Source organism: Leucoraja erinacea, chromosome 33 (genome assembly GCF_028641065.1).
Source record: "Leucoraja erinacea ecotype New England chromosome 33, Leri_hhj_1, whole genome shotgun sequence".
Classification (NCBI taxonomy): Eukaryota; Metazoa; Chordata; class Chondrichthyes; order Rajiformes; family Rajidae; genus Leucoraja; species Leucoraja erinaceus.
Genome location: NC_073409.1, coordinates 4,911,333 through 4,930,892, shown reverse-complemented (window position 1 = coordinate 4,930,892; position 19,560 = coordinate 4,911,333). Strand labels below are relative to the sequence as shown.

At 41.6% G+C, this 19,560-nt stretch overlaps 2 protein-coding genes across 4 annotated transcripts in view; one reads left to right on the top strand and one right to left on the bottom strand.

Moving 5' to 3' along the window:
* Positions 1 to 11,499: 11,499 nt before the first annotated feature.
* On the bottom strand, positions 11,500 to 17,520 carry dtwd1 (DTW domain containing 1). 2 transcript variants are annotated; one of them, XM_055661072.1, is made up of 5 exons: positions 17,396 to 17,520; positions 15,909 to 16,213; positions 13,910 to 14,053; positions 13,077 to 13,398; positions 11,500 to 12,170 (listed from the first exon to the last, which is right to left on the bottom strand). In XM_055661072.1, exons 1-5 carry the CDS (start codon positions 17,433 to 17,435, stop codon positions 11,938 to 11,940), a joined length of 1,044 nt encoding a protein of 347 aa, XP_055517047.1. In that variant the 5' UTR covers positions 17,436 to 17,520; the 3' UTR covers positions 11,500 to 11,937. The 2 variants fall into 2 exon arrangements, with proteins under 2 accessions (XP_055517047.1, XP_055517049.1); XM_055661074.1 differs by lacking the exon at positions 17,396 to 17,520 and adding an exon at positions 16,859 to 17,326.
* A 65-nt stretch (positions 17,521 to 17,585) lies between these two features.
* LOC129712563 (protein FAM227B-like) overlaps positions 17,586 to 19,560 on the top strand; it is a 119,023-nt gene continuing 117,048 nt past the window's right edge. Inside the window, exon 1 of one of the 2 annotated variants that reach the window (XM_055661063.1) lies at positions 17,586 to 17,699. The gene's annotated coding sequence lies outside the window, so the exon portion shown is untranslated. The remainder of the gene's footprint in view (positions 17,700 to 19,560) is intronic. The other variant, XM_055661065.1, reaches the window with a different exon arrangement.

The following is a 19,560-nucleotide window of genomic DNA, read 5'->3' as shown; positions in this document are numbered from 1 at the left end:
CACTCGGGTCTCTGCAGTGAGATTTGAACTCAATGCCTTTTAGGAACCCAAGAAGCAAGAATGATTTCAACTGAGATTCATTGGTAGGTAAGTCTGTCAAAACATGGGGTTATGTTTAAGAACTTTGTTCAAAAATATAGGTTAACCAATGTTAAATCACAAAAACGCCTTGTGTTCATGGAACTTTAGGAGACTTAAGTTATATAAAAGACAATGTCATAGTTTTTAACCCTCCCTTTGGTATTGATATTAGCAATGACAACCATGAGTGCAACTGATATTAGCTTCATGCTCTAAAGTATGAAAATAGAGAAATTGCTGTTAATTTATTTTTAATTATGAAGTAGAGATTTGAACGGCATTTTGAAGGAGAGTTCTTGTCATTTGGTGGGGCGGGCTTCAATGGAGGTGAATTGTGAAGATAGAGTTCTCCACATCAGCAGAACCAGAACATTATGTGACTGTGTGTGTCGAAAAATAGTCAAAACATGGTGGAAAATAATGGACTGAAAAGAACAGAATTATAGATTTGTACTTAAAAGTTGGCATTTGGAACAATTAACATCGTTTTTCATTGTAAATGGACTTCTTGAACAGACTTTGAAAATGTGCTTCCATATTGTATTTTCAATGTGAATGAGCAACTGCTAATTACAGAAAAACTATATCAATATTTCTTGCTGTCATCATTATAACTTAAGCTAAGGAAAAGTTATTGAGCATGGACTCGGTTGATAAATAGTTTCAGCTCAAAAGAGCTTCATTTCATGCAAGACTATAACTACAAAGATATGATGTGACTTAAACAAAGCCAAGCAGATGGCCCACATTGCTCGAAATTATTTCACTCCATGACTCATCAGCGCAATTATTTTGCATTAAGCTGTTTAAAATTAAAATGGTCTGGAGTTTGCAGCTAAACGCAACGTAACGGCTGTTAATGCTTACTATTCCTAAAAAGTTAATTGATGAACAAGAAAGACTTCATTATGACGACTTGTTTATAACTCCTTCTAAGTCAATCCAACTGGATTGAAGGCACGGGGAATGGCAGATGCTGGCCGACAAGAAAATACTCGAGAAGGGTCTCTGCCTCAGAGGGCGGTGGAGGCTGGTTCTCTGGATGCTTTCTAGAGAGAGCTAGATAAGGCTCTTAAAAATAGCGGAGTCAGGGGATATGGGGAGAAGGCAGGAACGGGGTACTGATTGGGGATGATCAGCCATGATCACATTGAATGGCGGTGCTGGCTCGAAGGGCCAAATGGCCTACTCCTGCACCTATTGTCTATTGTCTATCACATATCACGACCGCTCCACACATTCAAATCTCTGCTCCTACAGCAACATTTCTTACCTGTCTGATGAGAAGCTTTTGGCAGACGGGTGGACAAAGGCCAGAGATGAGAAAAAAAGTAATGGCTGTGAGATAAGGAGAGAAAAAGGGTAAATTGTGAAGCCTGAGGAAGTGGTATAGGTGGATAGGGGTGGGGAAAGAGGAAAGGGGGTGATTAATCTAGATTGAAGATGGCTCTACAGTTCTGATGAGGCCAGTGTGGGCATGATAGACTCTTCCACAGTTGGGATAGGGGGTGCCTGGTTGGGTTGGTGGGAGGTTTGAGGTGGTGCAGCCTCTCCACTGGTTTCACACAAGTCCCATTTGCTCCCAGTCCACATGTGTGAGATTTGTCAGCTCCATCCTGAGTTGCCAAGGGCCAAGAATTCCTCGAGGTCAGTGAGAAGGCAACATTTCACCAAGTCAGAAACCTTTATACAGTACAGAAACAGGCCCTTCCACCCAACTCCTCCATGCCGATAAAGAAGTCCCATTTGCCCGCATTTGGCCCGTATCCCTCTAAACCTAAGATAGTCTCAAAATGCTGAAGTAACTCAGTGGCACAGGCAGCATCTCTGGAGAGAAGGAATGGGTTAGGTGACGTTTCAGATTGCGACCCTTCCATCCATGTTCTCCAGAGATGCTGCCTGACTGCTGAGTTACTCAACATTTAAGAGATTCAATATTCAAGAGAGTTTATTGTCATGTGTGCCCTGATAGGACAATGAAATTCTTGCTTTGCTTCAGCACAACAGAACATAGTAGGCATGAATACAGAACAGATCAGTGTGTCCATATACATTATATAAATATAAATGATGTTTCAGGTTGAAACCTTTCTTCAGACCTTTCCTATCCATGTACCTGTCCAAATGCCTTTTAAATATTGTTACTGGAACTGCATCAAGAAACTTTGAGAGCATTGTTGATTTTTTTCCCCTCTAGTCCACCAAAACAGCAAGGACACGTAGATTTGTTTTCAAAATCTGGTGTTGAATGACAATTCATAAAGTAACACAGCGTGTAAACGGGCTCTTCGGCCCAACTTGCCCACACCGACCAACATGCCCCATCCACCTGCCTGCATTTGGCCCGTATCCCACTGAACCTCTATATGTCGTGCTCAACAGCTAAGTTGTAATACGGATTTCCAGTGCTGGAGATGCTGGGTTGCTTACCATTGATCAGGCAGGGGTAGCGATGTCTTTCTAATGCCTTAAGGTACCCATTGAAGTCTCAGAAACACATGGGAAAGCAGGGATAAATGTCCCCTGGTGGACCATGAAATTTTTTTTTTAGGTTTGAGATGTTAATTTCAACACATTTTTCCTCAATCAGTCAAAAGCTTTATCTCTGAAGTAAAACTAAACTAGTGAGAGAGAGGGAGAGCGACACCTCTCCCTAGCTCCATTCACAGCTCTGCTGTTTCTTGCAATGTATAAGAGGCACAGTCTCACTGCACAATCCCTTCAGGGGCAGCTTGCATTAAGAGCACCACTGGACTCGACGACATGGGAAGAGATCAAGGTAGCTGCGTCTGGTTGAGGTAAGTACAGAGATGTGGGATTACAGAACACACAGACATTGCAGACTGCAGCACAATACGGCCCTTCAGTTTGCTCCGAGTACTTTATTCAACATTGGATATTAACCGTTTGCAGTGGGTAGAGCTGCTGCCTCGCGGCGCCAGAGACTCTGGTTTGGATCTGACCTCGGGTGCTGTCTGCGTGGAGTTTGCACGTTCTCCCTGTGATCGTGGCGTTTTCCGACCCGTGCTCCAGTTTCCACTCACGTCCCAAAGACGTGCGGGTTTGTAGGGTAATCAGCCTCTGTAAATTGACCCTGATGTGTAGGGAGTGGATGAGAAGGTGGGATAACGGAACTAATGTGACCAGCTGATCGCTGGCCATGAATCTCGAAAAGTAAAACTAAAATTAAAAAGATTGTACACATTTGAACTTCATATACTGACCCTCCACTTCCTACATTAAACAAAAAAACTATTTTCATTAAAATTTAAAATAGGGCGGCACGGTGGTGCAGCGGTAGAGTTGCTGCCTTACAGCGGCAGAGACCTGGGTTCGATCCTGACTACGGGCGCTATCTGTACGGAGTTTGTACGTTCTTCATGACCTGAGATCATCAGTTTCCTTCCACACTCCAAAGACGTACAGGTTTGTTGGTTAATTGGCTTGGTAAACATGTAAATTGTCCCGAGTGTGTGTAGGATAATGTTGGTGTGTGGGTTTCGCTGGTTGGCACAGACTCGGTGGGCCGAAGGGCCTGTCTCCGCGCTATGTCTAAACTGAACTAAACTAAAACTAAGGGTTATGAAACCAACTGAAAGGAATATTTATAATCTCCAAATGTGCGACACTGTAAGCAAAACCTCTCTTCAAAATCAATCTATAGTGCTCATCAATTAAATGTGCAACCAATATATTTGGGTAATAAATCTTGCTCAACAACTCAAAAATCTGAGTAATTAAAAGAACAACGTCTATGCAAAACAACAAAGTGACAAGAACTAAGTGGTCGGTGAGAGAATAATATCTTGCAATCTAATCTGCTAGAACCACTGATTAAAATGAGTGGTGAACTGAGTTCCTAAGAAACCTGCCTGGCCAAGAAAATCTGTCCATCCTATTTATCAACATAATATTTTTTACCAAGCAAGTGTCTCATTTATTAATGTCAACTAATCATTCTTTTATGCACCATGCTCATGTATTACATTTAATTAATTAAAAAAATAATCTTTCAGTGCATGTCTAATTCTATTGTCTTCAGTGAGATGAAACCTGCACTCTGAAGCCAAATGAAAAACTGTTGTTGCTTTCTTAATCATTACCACTTGCGTGGATTTTTTTTTTTCGTTTTTTTTTTTTTCTTAAAGCTGCAAGGAAAAATAAAAGATTCTTTAGGCCCCAGTGGCGGTAATCCAAGTTGGCAGTCCTGAGACGTTGGGGCTCCAAGCCTTCAACCTGAAGAACTGTCAGGTCCCTGGCCGCAGTCCAAGCTGCATACCTTCAGACAATAAGATTCCAGATTTGATGAAGAGTATGTTCTGGCCTTGGTCACCACAATCCTCCGAGATTCCGGATGGAAACGAGAAGCATTCCTGGCATGACTACATCCAGAAATCCCTCTTGGTTTGGCCTCGCTTCATTGCCAGTCCAAACTTGATTAACTCTATATCACCAGCTGTAGCTTGGTAGTTCTTATTATGACTCAAACCCATCAAAAGCAATAACAATTTTTTCAGCCTTCTGCACTCTCCAAAAAATGCCATCCCACTCGTGTAACGCAAGGACAACCTGCATCAACCACGCGTGCATCTGAAGACTTATCGTTGATCCTCCCTTACCGTAAAAACACGAGTTATTAAATTACTGATCTAAGGCTGAAGAAAAACGACCCAAAACATCGTCCGTCCACTCAGTCTCCAGATGGACACGGCACGGTGCCGCTAACTAATGCTCATAGTTAGAGGGAGTTAGATGTGGCCCTTGTGGCTAAAGGGATCAGGGGGTATGGAGAAAAGGCAGGTACAGGATACTGAGTTGGATGATCAGCCATGGTCATATTGAATGGCGGTGCAGACTCGAAGGGCCGAATGGCCTACTCCTGCACCTATTTTCTATGTTTCTATAGGGGAAGATAACATAGGACAACAGAAGACACACATGGCCATTGAGGACCAGCATTAACCAATTGGCCTGAATGGCCTTCTGATTTGGCAGCACAGCGGTGAATTTGCTGCCTTACAGTGAGAAGAGACCCGGGTTGGATCCTGACAATGGGTGCTGTCTGTATGGAGTTTGCACGTTCTCCCCATGACCTGCGTTGGGTTTTCTCTGGGTGCTCCGGTTTACTCCCACATTCCAAAGATGTACAGGTTTGTAGGTTAATTGGCTTTGGTAAAATTGTAAATGATCTCTCGTGTGTAGGATAGTGTTAGTGTGCAGGGATCGCTGGTCGGTGCGAACTCGGTGGGCCGAAGGGCCTGTGTCCGCGCTGTATCTCTAAACTAAAACAAAAATGCTACCTGACCCATTGAGTACATCCAGTACTTGTTTGACTGGTAATTAAATTAATAGGCTAGCAATAATATAGTGTAACATCTAATCACCTGCTGCATTGCACGTTATTTTATTCTGAATTTTGAAGTCTAATTTCATGGATTAAGAATAAACATTTTAATGTGGTGCTATTAAAGATGTCTTTAATCTTTGCTGAAGAGAATATGAGTTTAAATGCGCTTTGCTGTTGTGTATACATAGTTGTTTTAATACTTTTTATTTGTGTTCCTCATTGCAATAGTCTGTGTTTTACCATAACTTCCCTTAGACTCGTTTATAGGACTTTAGTTAATCTGCATTTGGAGTATTGCATGCAATTCTAGTCACCCTATTTACGGGAAGCATGGAGAGGCTTTGGAAAGGGTGAGGGGGGCGTTTAGCAGAATGATACCTGGATTAGAGTCATGGGTTAATACAGCGTGGAAACAGGCCCTTTGGCCCAACTTGCCCACATCGATCAAAATGCTCTGTATACACTAGTACCACCTGCCTGTCTTTCATCCATATCTCTCTAAACCTATCCAGTCCATGTAGTTGTCCAAATGCTTTTTCAACATTATCTCAACTACCTCCTGCGGCAGCTCGTTCCATATGCCCACCACCCATTGTATGAAAAGAGGAATGGGGAGGATATGAGGTATGTGCAGACAGGTTAGAGTTGGTCTTGGCGTCATGTCGGACAAGGGCATTGTGGGCCAAAGGACCTGCTTCTATGCTGGACTGTTCTATGACCATGTGCCCAGCATTAAAGGTTGTCATGACCATTATGTAATTTCCAAAAAGACTGAAGCACATGTCAGAAAAATAAGGTGGAGTAGATACATTTCAGATGTTGACATAAAACTTGCACAGTGTGCGTGATGTTTGTGAGGAGACTTTGGCAGGCAGTGTATCACTGTGGGTAATTAGTTCTACATTTGGCTTCTACTCCACTCTGCTAGTGAGAGGTAACATTTTGAACAATTGAGATAAACATCTCCTGTAGAATCATTGAAAATATCCCGGCATAACGGGGTCCGGTTTAGCTCCAAACCCGTAATAATCAAAGTTGCTCAAGTAAAAGGCTCCAGAGAGAAGAATATGATGGGACCTATGGCCATAACTTGCAACACAATCTCAACAGGCGATTTTGGTGGTCCTAACGCAAAGCAGATCAGTGGCAGCAAGGATAAAAGAAATTGGCTCATGGACAGAAAGCAGAGTCATGGTAAACAGTAAGGTTCTTTAGACTGGAGGCTAGTCAACAGTAGTTCCCAGATGTTTATTGCTGAGATATTTTGTTTGATATCTTTAAATTACTTGAATATGAGAGTGCAGAGTAAAACCCCAAAATTTGCAGAGATCAAACTTAGAGATGGGGTTAACAGAGACTGGAAGACCACATGTTGTAATGGGCTGTGCTGTTCTACGTTCCACATGGATAGCCTGGCAGAAAATGTTTGCAAATATCTTCTTCGTCTTGCGTATGGCGTGCACAGCCTAAAGTTGTAGGACAACTTGTTCTATTTGATCTTACTTGATTGTGCACGCCGGGTTGATTGCATTCGTCGAATCAGGGTGGATCACGTGAAGGTTGCAACCTTCCACCCCTTTGCAAATATCGAATGAAACCAATTACAGAAAAGTCTGAAATGGCACAATAGCAGAACAAGGGGAGACAATACAGGCTGAATAGGTGCAGAAGAGATTTACCAGAATGTGGCACAGTGGGTTAGTGGTAGAGTTGCTGCCTTGCAGCGCCATAGAACCAGGTTCGATCACGACTATGGGTGCTGTCTGTACAGAGTTTGTATGTTGTCCCTGTGACCATCTGGGTTTTCTCCGGATGCTCCGATTTCCTCCCACATTCCAAGGACGTGCAGATCTGTAGGTTAATTGGCTTCTGTAAATTGTCCCTAGTGTGTGTAGGATAAAACTAGTGTACGGGCGATCGCGGAGCTGCGCAGACTCGGTGGGCCGCAGGGCCAGTTTCCATGCTGTAAACCTAAACTAATTGGATCTGCTGGAGGAATTTAGCGGTTCAGGCAGAATCCATTCAGAACCCACCCCTCCCTATTCTGGATTTGCCATTTTTCCCCTCTTCAACCACCCCCCCCCCGCCCCCACCTCCCACTTCACCTCACCCGATTCTCCTCTCTTCACCATCGCTCCCTCAGCTTCTACATTTCATTCCCCATCTTCCTTTCTTAACCGATTCCTCCATTTACACCCTTTTGTCTTCTCCACTTATCACCTCTAGCCTTGGTTACTCTACCTTCAATCCTCCCCCCCCATCTATAATTTCCCATTACTTACCCCACCCTTTCCCTTCACCTCTTTCTACCAGGTATTCGTGTTATTACATTAATGGGCCTATTAAGCTGCGCCACAGTAGTAATACTAATAATAATGGATGGGATTTATATAGCGCCTTTCTAGATACTCAAGGCGCTTTACATCGCATTATTCATTCACTCCTCAGTCACACTCGGTGGTGGTGAGCTACTTCTGTAGCCACAGCTGCCCTGGGGCAGACTGACGGAAGCATGGCTGCTAATCTGCGCCTACGGCCCCTCTGACCACCACCAAACACTCACACACATTCACACGCAGGCAACGGTGGGTGAAGTGTCTTGCCCAAGGACACAACGACAGTATGCACTCCAAGCGGGATTCGAACCGGCTACCTTTCGGTCGCCAGCCGAACACTTAGCCCATTGCGCCATCTATCAAATTTCATTGTTCTATTTCCGCTACATATTATTAATTAAACCCGCTTAACTTGCCTATTTCCCCTCTATCCGTCTGAAGAACCTGAAATGCTGTCTGTCCACAGCTTGTTGACTTTCTGGTTTAAGTCTGGCTTAAGTCCTCCCTCCACCACCTCCAGTTTAAATTACATTTGGAATATTTTGGAGGACCAAGAGTTCTTCCAGCAATTAGTGTTTTGCTCATAAAATAACTTGTTATATCAAGGTTACACCATATCACTGAATAAATGGATCAAGTGTATACATATTTGAAAGGGACAAGAATGAAAGGCTGGTAAATCATGCTGAATCTTGGGCTTCATAAGTAGAGAAATATAGTACAAAAGCAGGGCTATGCTAAATATTCATAAGACTTGCAACAACGGTATTATATCCAATTTTGAACACCACATTTTAAAATGGAAGTGAAGGTACCAGGTGGCTGAAGAGTGATTTATTGGAATGGCTTTAGTATAGAGAGGACTCCTCTTACAAGATTAGATGAGAGAAGCTGGGATTATCTTGTGACAGATGAATGAGATTTAACAGAAGTGTATAAGATCAAAGCCAGCTCAGGTGGGGTAAAAAGTAAATGTAAGAAATAAATTTGCAATAGAGACAGCAGTCATGATCTAGTCCGAGCACAGAAATAGGCCTTTCAGCCACTAAATTCAATTTCTCCTCAACACTAATTACCGATACTTGGTCTAGAGCTTATATGCCTTGATAATTCAAATGCTTTTTAATTCCTTAAGGCAGTCACGGTGGCGCAGCGGTAGAGTTGCTGCCTTACAGCAAAATGCAGCGCCAGAGACCCGGGTTCGACCCAGACTATGGGTGCTGTCTGTACGGAGTTTGCACGTTCTCCCTGTGATCTGCGTGGGTTTTCTCCAAGATCTTCGGTTTCCCCCCACACTCCAAAGACGTACAGGTTTGGAGGTTAATTGGCTTGATAAAAATGTATAATTGTCCAAGTTGGCGACATGCAGAGTATTGCCCTGCTGACTACAAAATTAAGGTTCAGCATTTAAGAGTACCTGTTTCTATCACTCAGTCGGGGAATAGGATCCAGATTACAATCACCATCTGGCTGAAATATTTTTTCCCTCAGATCCCTTCTAAATCATTTCCCTTTATCCTAAGCCTTTGTCCTTCAGGATGTGATATGGAGGAATGTCCACTGTTACTGCCTACAGTGGTGCAACGGTAGAGCTGCTGCCTCACAGTGCCATAGATCCAGGTTCGATCCTGACTGTGGGTGCTGTCTGTGTAGTTTGTTCATTCTCCTCATGACCGTGTGGGTTTTCTCCAGGTGCGCTGGTTTCCTCCCACACTCCCAAAGACATGCAGTTTTAATTGGCTTCTGTAAATGGCCCTTGGTGTCGGATGCGAAAGTGAGATAACATAGAACTAGTGTGCGGTCCGCGTGTACTCGATGGGCTGAAGGGCTTGTTTCCACGCTGTATTTCTAAACGCTCTATATATGCTCCTCATAATTTTGTATATCACTATCAGATCCATACTCATTCTCCTCTGCTCTAAGGAAAACAAACCCAATGATTTCAAATTAGCTTTGCAACCCCTGAAGTTTCCTCGCCTCTAATCACTGGCAACCCTCAACCTTGTAACTTGTTTGTAATAAGTACAAATAGCACAATTCAAAGCTACAAAAACATTTATTTTGTTACAGCCAAGTCTTTCTCAGGTCGGACAAATAAGCAAAAGGACAATTTTCCACTGCTGTATGGAGACAGTACATCGGTGACCAAAGCATCAACCAGTTGGCTAGTTTGTACATTTACTAGTTTAAGACACTGGTTAAAACCAACATCTTTGTCTATAGGTAGACAAAAACGCTGGAGAAAACTCAGCAGTGAGGCAGCATCCATGGAGCGAAGGAATAGGTGACGTTTCGGGTCGAGACCCTTCGTAAGACTATGATTGCTATCACAGATGCCACCGGGATTGATTTAGGGACTACAGTGAAAGTCTATTCTTAATAGCAAGCTATAAAATGTAACTCTAATCTGAATCTGAATACCTGTACATTCACTTACTGATCCTTTTTCTGAGAGAGCTGATATTCAAATGGACACAAAGTGCTGGAGTAACTCATTGGGTCAGGCAGCATCTCTGGAGAACATGGATCGGTGATGGTTCAGGTTGAGACCCTTATTCAGAATCTAGAGAACATGGATAAGTGGCGTTTCAAATCAAGATCCTTCTTTAGACCAGGTGCTGTTTGACTTACCGAGTTACTCCAGCACTTTGGGTACTTTTGTGTATTAACCAGTATCTGTGGTTTCTTGATTTCATTTTGAGAATTGATATTAATTGTTTAAAGATTTTGTTAGTATTTAGTACTATGTAACCAATCAATCCTGAAATCGTACTGTGTTTGAAAACCTCCATTAAGATTCCTTTCTATAGGGAGGTTGCACGGCAGTCGGGTCACGACCCATGACCCGTACTGTTGCTACGCTACGCCAACTGGAGTACACGCGATGAACTGCAGGTAAGCACTGACCATTGTTTCCAGCGTAGCGGGCCCGTTAAAACCCGCTGAAATTGTCAATGTTTGCGCTGTAAATAATTATGGAAATCGGGATAAGCGTGAGAGACATTTAGCCTACTTCAGAATTCCAAAAGTGAGGAGAAATGACGGTAGATAGAAGCGAGAGCTGAAGGGACAACAACAGCCAGAGTGCTTGGTGAACATTGGCCGTTTGCTCACTGCATTTCATCAACAGTAAGTCATAATTTGTGTTTTTTCTTGATTCCATTGGCATCTAAAAAGTTTCAGAAGTGTTAAATCTGGCTGTAAAATTTTAAAATCGCCCATGGTTCTCAAGTGGGTTTTTACATACAAAAAGAAAACGCCTCTGAAGCAAAATTTACAGCCAGATTTATCACTTCTGAAACTTTTTAGATACCAAAAGAATCAAGAAAAAACACAAATAATGCCTTACTTGATGAAATGCAGTGAGCAAACACGATAATTCCCAATATTTTCAATTCCGATATCTGCACGGCCAATGTTCGTCAAGCACTTTAGCTGGTGTTGCCCCTTCAGCTCTCGCTTCTCTATACCTTCATTTTGCTTCACTTTTGGAATTCTGAAGTTGGGTACATGTCTCTCACGCTTACCCCGATTTCCACAATTTTTTACAGCGCAAAAATTCAACATTTTAACAGGTAGGAAAGTACACGTTTGGTGTGTTAACATATACTGGAAGCTGCGATGTCCTCCAGATGGATTGGGCGGCTCCATGCGTCAAGCCCTATGGCCCAGTGACCTTACCTGCAACCCCTCTATACCCAAACTGATTGTTCAAGAAAGTCAAGATAACACAAGCATGGTTGCTTTGCTTTACTGCAGTACGAATGAAAGAGCTCCTCAGGAGATGGCTGCTATAGGTCCACCACCAATTTCCGGGGAGGATTTTAAGTCGGGATTGAAGAAGCTGCAGGACCACCAGTTGGTGGAAAATCTGTGGTGGACCTATATTTCATATTACCTGCTGCTGCTGCTGCTGCTGCTACAGAAAATACATTGAAAATATGGGATCATGTATCCCATGAAAAGCCATGACTGAGTGACTATTTTAACTCATTTTTTCATCACCCTACACAAACAAAAATTAAAATAATGAATTTACAATTTAATATTCAGAGAAATACATTTCAACCGACTGTTGGTTCTAAAAATTGCTATGAAATGCTTGAAAATGGAATCTATAAATTCTCTGAAATGTCAATTGACAAGAAAGATCACTACTTTCCCGATAATTCCTTAGTTTAGTTTGCCAGCTGCATCTTTAGCTTTGTTGATTAATTTGTGCATAAACGAATAGAAAAAAAGTAGATTGTCATATTCCCCATTGTAGTTCTCTTTTAAAAACAGTCTGTGATAATCAGCTAGAAAATAGTAAATGGCCTCGATTGTAGCAAGATAAGTGTCTGGTTTTCCTTTCTGCTTTCGCCAAAAATGTGTCTTTTGTGATCTTAGCTCAACGTGAAGCAATTCTGCAGAGAGAAAGGCATAAGTTAATATTTATATTTTCTGAAAACAGCCAACAGTTCATTTATATTCTTATTGATATGACATCATGCATATCAAAACTTCACAGAGAATAAATAACCTACTATTTCGGGTGGAGATATCAAAGGCTGAAGAACCCAGCTGTAAAGTGAGGAGGGCAAACTTTAAAGGAGATGTGCGGGGAAGGTTTTCTTTACATAAGAGGTGTGGTGGGTGCCTGGAACGTTCTGCCAGAGGTGATGGTGGAGGCGGATATGATAGTGGCATTTAAGAGGCCTTTAGATAGGCACATTCATATGCAGGGAGTGGAGGGATATGGATCATTTGTAAGTAAACGAGATTAGTTTATCTTGTCATCAAGGTTGTCATGGACACTATGAGCTGAAGGGTCTGTTCCTATGCTGCACTGTTCTATGCGGATACCATGAACTGTAGATGTTTGTTTACAAAAACGACACAGTGCAGGGGGAACTTTGAAGACAAAGGAGGGTATTTTATTATTTTAAAAGACACAAAGTGCTGGAAGAACTCTGGGTCACCCGGCATCTCTGGAGAACATAGATAGGTGAGGTTTTGGGTCGGGACTCTTCTTCGGAATCGTAACTTCACCTATCCCATGTTCTCCAGAGATTCTGCCTGAGTTACTCCAGCACTTGTGTCTGCACGATGTTCTTGTCTGTGTTCTATGTTCTTCTCTGAAGAAGGGTCTTGATGCAAAACTTTGCCTGTCCATTCCCTCCACAGATGCTGCCTGACCGCTGAGTTCATCCAGCACTTTGTGTTGCTCATATATTTATTTGTTAGTTACTGACTCAGAATGTTTGGTGATCCTCTTTGTAAAACATTTAAAATTCAAAAGCAAAATCCACCACAGTTAAGATGCACAGTACCTTGTAGACGTTCATCAGTGATTATTTTGTTTGTTTGATTCCATGTACTATCTATAAATATCACTCGTTTTAATGGGGTCGGATGTGTCTCCATCTCTCCAACATTCTGCTCTTTTACTGGATTCTCTTCATCCAAACTCTGTTGATGTTTATGGTCGTATTTTGCACGTTTAATTTCTGGACCTTCGCATGTAATGTTCTCATGACTGAGGGCATTTTTGGAAGATTTTGTTGGTTGAGGTTTCTTGCCAGCAATGGTCGATAAGTACTTTGGAAGATCATCAAGAGCAATAGACTTTGGACCAGGGAACACCACTGCAACCTAAGATCAGCAAAGGCAGGAATTAAGGAAAGGGTACACGGCAACAAAAGATGATAAAACGAACCATTCCTCCATAAGTTTCAGACTCCTAGTTATTCTTGTATGTAACTTCCTATAGGGATGTTGGGCTGACAAGGCTAGACTATTTTAATTCAAACAAGACCATGAGACGTAAGGGCAGAATTAGGCCATTCAGCAACTGAATCTGCTCGGTCATTTAATCGCGGCTGATCTATTTTATACATCCCTTGATGCCCTTACCAATCAAGAATTTATCAATCTCCGCTCTAAAAATACCCAATGATTTGACTTCCACCTCTGTCTGTAGCAAATGAATTGCACAGATTCACCACCCTTCTCTTCTCCATTCTAATATCACTTATTATGCTGTTGCGAAGGTTCAACAATAATCATATAAGAAAACGGAATGAGACATCAAGCTAAAACGGAGGTGAACAGCAAATACAACACGTGATCTTAGATAATTAGCGGCTACTTTTCGATAACTCACTTCATTGCTTATATCCTTGTACTCCGGCATGCATGGATATGTGTAAATATTAACATCATCTTGGGCCAACAGTTTTGCATGTACAGCAGTACTCTTGCCATCAGTCTCATTGGGATGTTTGATAATATCAATCTTCAGAGGGAGCTAGAAATGGAAAATATATTAACCTTTTTTAAATTTGAATTTAAATTAAATTCGAATTAACAAAACATAAGTTGGAAAGAACAAGCAGTACACGGAGTTTTAGATCACAAAATACATTTTTAGGGAAATATGATAGTAAATTCTGTATGTTGAAGCTCCGTGTTAAAGCAAAACAGAATTACAAGGAATGTCTTTCTATGATATGGGTGAGGCTCCATCTCGAATTGGTTTAAGACCATAATGACTTGGAATTAGATGTTTTGCAAGATCACCTCTGGGAAAGTTAAACGTCAACTTTCCAGAGTGTGGTTCGGATCATGTGCACAAGGTTTGGTCTAGTGTGTGTGCTTGCCTGCTGGACATATGTTGTATATAAGTGTTTTTAATTTGGAGAATTAGTTTCAGCTGTGACTCACCACTGCATGAATAGGGAACAAGGCGGCCAAGATCAGTGTAAGCCCTGTAATTAAAAACATGAACAGTGGACTTGAATGATGTCGAACAAGAATTGATGGGATAAACAGCCCAACTGTTCCAATGCAGATACAAGAAACTGCGGGTACTGGAATCTTGAGCAAAATACTAAGTACTGTAGGAACTCAGTGAATCAGGCAGCATCTGTGGAGGGAATGGATAGATGATGTTTCAGGTTGGGACAATCTTCAGATATTTATTTCTTGTGGCAAACGTTTACTGTTCCTTGTCATCTACTCTAAGCATCTATAAAAATGTTAGAAGTGGGCACAGGAACTGCAGTTGCTAGTTTACAAAAAAGACAGAGTGCTGGAGTAACTCAGCAGGTCAATAGGCTTTGGGGAACATCTCTGGAGAACATGGATAGATGACGTTTTGGGTTGGGACCCTTCTTCAGACTCCAGGAATTCTTTAAAACAGACAACACCTTGAGGATATTTTATAGTGGAGCAGTGAAATGTAGAAACAAGGAAATGCAGATGCAGGTTTATTTAAAAAAAAAGGTAACTGGAGTGCTGGAGTAACTCAGCAGCTCAGGCAGCATCTCTGGAGAAAATGGACAGGTGATGTTTCAGGTCGGGACCTTTCTTCAGACCCGAATAAAAATGTTATTTCAGGGTAAAGTGCAATGTTTGGGCAATTTACTGATGAGGAATTGGAAAATTCAACAAGGTTATGAATATTTGAATCAGCACAGCAAACCTTTTTTTTAATTGTGGCGATCACTGACCAGACCATATTTACTGTCTTGAGCCAACCACGTTTGTGGGTGTGGAGCCTGAGTGAGACCAACCAGGGTGAGGACAGTGTGGTAGCGATGCAGTTATATTACCAAGAATAATGTTTATTTTTTAAACTTTTTTTAACCTTTTTAATTACTCAAACCTGGATCCCCCAGCTGTTGAATGGATCTGGATTAGAATTCTTGGTTCTTGGTTACTTGGTCCTCCAAAATATTCCAACTGGAATTTAAACTGGAGGTGGTGAAGGGAGGGATTAAGCCAGAAAGGGTTATTGGGAAGAAAGTGCTACTTTAAATTTAGTTGCATCTGGTTGGGTAACTATAGTTGGGTGGAGATTATTCCATGCTTTAATTGTGCGTGGGAAGAATTAATTGCTGTTCACATCTGTCTTTGTAGCTGGGATCACAAATTGGATCGAATGCCCTCGTCTGCTCCTAATTGGTTTGGGGTTGGTGTAGGTCTTGTGATCTATGTCTAGCTGACCATTTAACATTTTGTAAAAACAGGTCAAACGGTGAGCTTCACGTCTGTCTTGGAGAGGGTTCCACCCCAGAGAGGTCCAAAATTCTGGTTGTTAATCCATTGGACTATTAAACCACTCAAAGCACAATAATTAACATATAATTTTAATTACTGACCTTAACCTGAGGTATTTTATCAGAGTTGACACCATCAACCAGAAGGAAACATGAATAACAATAAAACATCCTCGAACTCTGGCACTTTGGACATTTTGATCGCCCCTTTTGTTGGACTGTTTCTAACACTGTCTGGGAAGCCAGTATCAAATCCTTAAAAAAATCAGAGCCTCCTTGTTCGTCGACTTGTAGGCACGGCCTTTCAGGTTTTTCATTTTTCTTTGAATCAGTGTGAAGTTCTCCTTTAATACTTCCGGTATTTTCCAAGTTTACTGACATCCTGGGAAATGGGGATGGATTTATTTCTGGAATTCAAAAAAGAAACATAAAATTGTTCATGTACCTGTGAATTCAAACGTGAACAAATAAATATCCACTTGAATTTAGTTTAGAGGTAAGAATGGTGAACTTAAATAATGTTGAAAAAGACTCGAGGAGTTAAATAGCCAACTGTTCCATGGCACTTCTTTCTTGTGAAATTTGGCACAAATGTTTATCGTTCCCCGTCATCTAATCCAAAAGCATCTTTAGAAATATTCCTTCATGTTGGAAGAGAATGAGTGTGAACAGATAACACAGCTCATCTCCCCACCCTTTTCATTACCTCCAACTCCACGTGTGTGGCAGAGTCATGACATGGAACATTTCATCCGTTCAATTCCCTTACGAATAGGATGAAAGCAAGTCGCCTGGACCCCAAGGAGGAACATAAAACCAAGAATCTGTATTCAAGAGTGAGTTAGATTTAACTCTTAGGGCTAACGGAACCAAGGGATATGGGGAGAAAGCAGGAACAAGGTACTGATTTTTGGATGATCAGCCATGGCCATATTGATTGGCAGTGCTGGCTCGTGGGGCCAAATGGCCTACTTCTGCACCTATTTTCTATGTTTCTAATCTCTTTCACACCAATGGATGAGGTGGCGTATTTCAGTAAAAAGACCGTATACCTGCAGTGGTTTCTTGTAAATATCTGCAGTCAAGCCCAAAACCTTGCGATGCAGATACAAGGAAGTCCAGTTGCTGGAATCTTGAGCAAAACACAAAGTACGAGGTGTCAGCCTGCTGTAGCTTGTGTTGAATTTGCAACGTCGTGTAATTTATTATAATAGTTCATCTAAGGTTAAGCTGTAAAGTGCACGTTGTATTTTACCTGTAGATGGACTATTATCACAGCAAATGACACTGTATGCTGCAACTTCAGTACAAGCTACCACACGTTGACAAATAGCATGTGATATCTACTGTTATTTTGCCACCCACTATCACGATGATAATTTGTTTTAATTGATGTAAGCTGCTCAATATAACATGGAATGAACTAAACCCAACATAGATCTCCCTTGTGTTTAAGAAGGAACTGCAGATGCTGGGGAATTGCTGGAGAATCTCAGCGGGTGCAGCAGCATCTATGGAGCTTCATTGAATCTTGCGCCAGGCTCGGGCCTTCCCGAGAACGCAAACCACGGAGATCAAGTTACAGTTACTTTGATATTTCAGTTTACCGCGGTGTTCTCTGCACGACATTGGTGGCAGCAGCCGGTCCACGTTGGTCCCAACTCTTCCTGCAGGTGACGTGACGAGCAATGCATTGGCTCTCCTGGGCCGGGCGGAACGATTGTTGTGGGCGTGGGGACAGAGAGGGCGCGGGGACGGAGAGGGCGGAGGGACGGGGACGGCGGGGAAGACGGGGACGGCAGGACGGAAGCGGCTTGTTGCTAGGGGCTGCCTGCCTAGCAACGGAGCCGCCGCAGTGACACGATACAGCGCCGGCACCCGGGGACTGTTCTGGTGCTTGTGGTTTAAACCTATTATTTAGCATTGTTACAGTACAGTATATAATAGTATAGTACAGTATATAATAGTATAGCACCGTATATAATAGTATAGTATCGTGTATAATATATCAGTATAGCACTGTATATAATGGTATGGCATGGTATATAATAATAGTATTGCATATACTGGAATGATATATAACAGCATAGTACAGTGTATAATAGTATAGCACAGTATAGTATAGTAGTATAGTACAGTATATAATAGTATAGTGCAGTATATAATAGTATAGTGCAATATATAATAGTATAGTGCAGTATATAATAGTATAGTACAGTAGTATAGTACAGTATATAATAGTATAGTGCAGTATATAATAGTATAGTACAGTATATAATAGTATAGTGCAGTATATAATAGTATAGTACAGTAGTATAGTACAGTATATAATAGTATAGTACCGTATATAATAGTATAGTATAGTATATAATAGTATAGCACTGTATATAATAGTATAGTATAGTATCGTGTATAATATACCAGTATAGCACTGTATATAATAGTATAGTATAGTATATAATAGTATAGCAACGTATATAATAGTATAGTATAGTATAGTATATAATAGTATAGTATAGTATATAATAGTATAGTATAGTATATAATAGTATAGTATAGTATATAACAGTATAGTATAGTATATAATAGTATAGCACAGTATATAATAGTATAGTATATAGTATAGTATATAATAGTATAGTACAGTATATAATAGTATAGCACCGTATATAATAGTATAGTACCGTATATAATAGTATAGTATAGTATATAATAGTATAGTACAGTATATAATAGTATAGTACCGTATATAATAGTATAGTACCGTATATAATAGTATAGTACAGTATAGTATAGTACAGTATATAATAGTATAGCACCGTATATAATAGTATAGTATAGTATCGTGTATAATATATCAGTATAGCACTGTATATAATGGTATGTCATGGTATATAATAATAGTATTGCATATACTGGAATGATATATAACAGCATAGTACAGTGTATAATAGTATAGCACAGTATTAGTATAGTAGTATAGTACAGTATATAATAGTATAGTACAGTATATAATAGTATAGTACAGTATATACTAGTACAGTATATAATAGTAGTCAAGTCAAGTCACTTTTATTTCTATAGCACATTTAAAAAACAACTCTCGTTGACCAAAGTGCTTTACATTGGTGGAGGTACCAAAGTTATACAACAGTGGTTCACAGATTAACCACATACATAAATACATACATATAGCCCTCCCTCAGAGGACGTCAAGAAAGGCTTGAGAGTATAGCACAATATATAAAAGTATAGCACCGTATATAATAGTATACATGGTGGGGGGGAAGGGGGAAACTACCTTTCAGGGTCCCTACCTGGTCGGAGAGGCAGCTTTTCTCCGGGCTGCAGCTTCGACCCATCCTCGCGACCTATCAGCGGGCCTGGAGTGGCGTTTCCTGTCGGGGACCGCACAGAACCTCGGCTTCGGCAGCGGCACAGCGCTGGAGCGCTATCGTGGAGCGGGCGATGCCTTGCCTGGGTCGCCGCGCTGGAGCTCCGGTGAGCTGAGACCGCCGGGTAAAACATCGCGGAGCTGCGGGACTGTGGAGCGACCAGCTGCAGGCGGCGGCACTGAACTTAACATCGGGAGCCTGGGATCTCCAGATGAGATCGCCAGTTGTGGAGCTCCAACCGGCGCGGCCTTGTTGGCTTCGGAAGCCGCGGCCTCCAGTGCGGAAGCGGCTGTTCCAGGGTTCCCAGGCCGCTGGGAGGACTCTCCCGACGCCGGAGCAACATCACCCGGCGAGAACGG

What these genes read in the sequence shown, in the direction of transcription:
- dtwd1 (XM_055661072.1), bottom strand. Translation starts at nt 17,435, where the DNA reads ATGTCGTGCAGAGAACACCGCGGTAAACTGAAATATCAAA. An exon ending in ATAAAATACCTCAGGTTAAG is followed by an intron (nt 14,054 to 15,908) that starts GTCAGTAATTAA and finishes TTCCATTTCTAG; the next exon opens with CTCCCTCTGAAGATTGATAT. An exon ending in CACTGATGAACGTCTACAAG is followed by an intron (nt 12,171 to 13,076) that starts GTACTGTGCATC and finishes TTCTCTCTGCAG; the next exon opens with AATTGCTTCACGTTGAGCTA.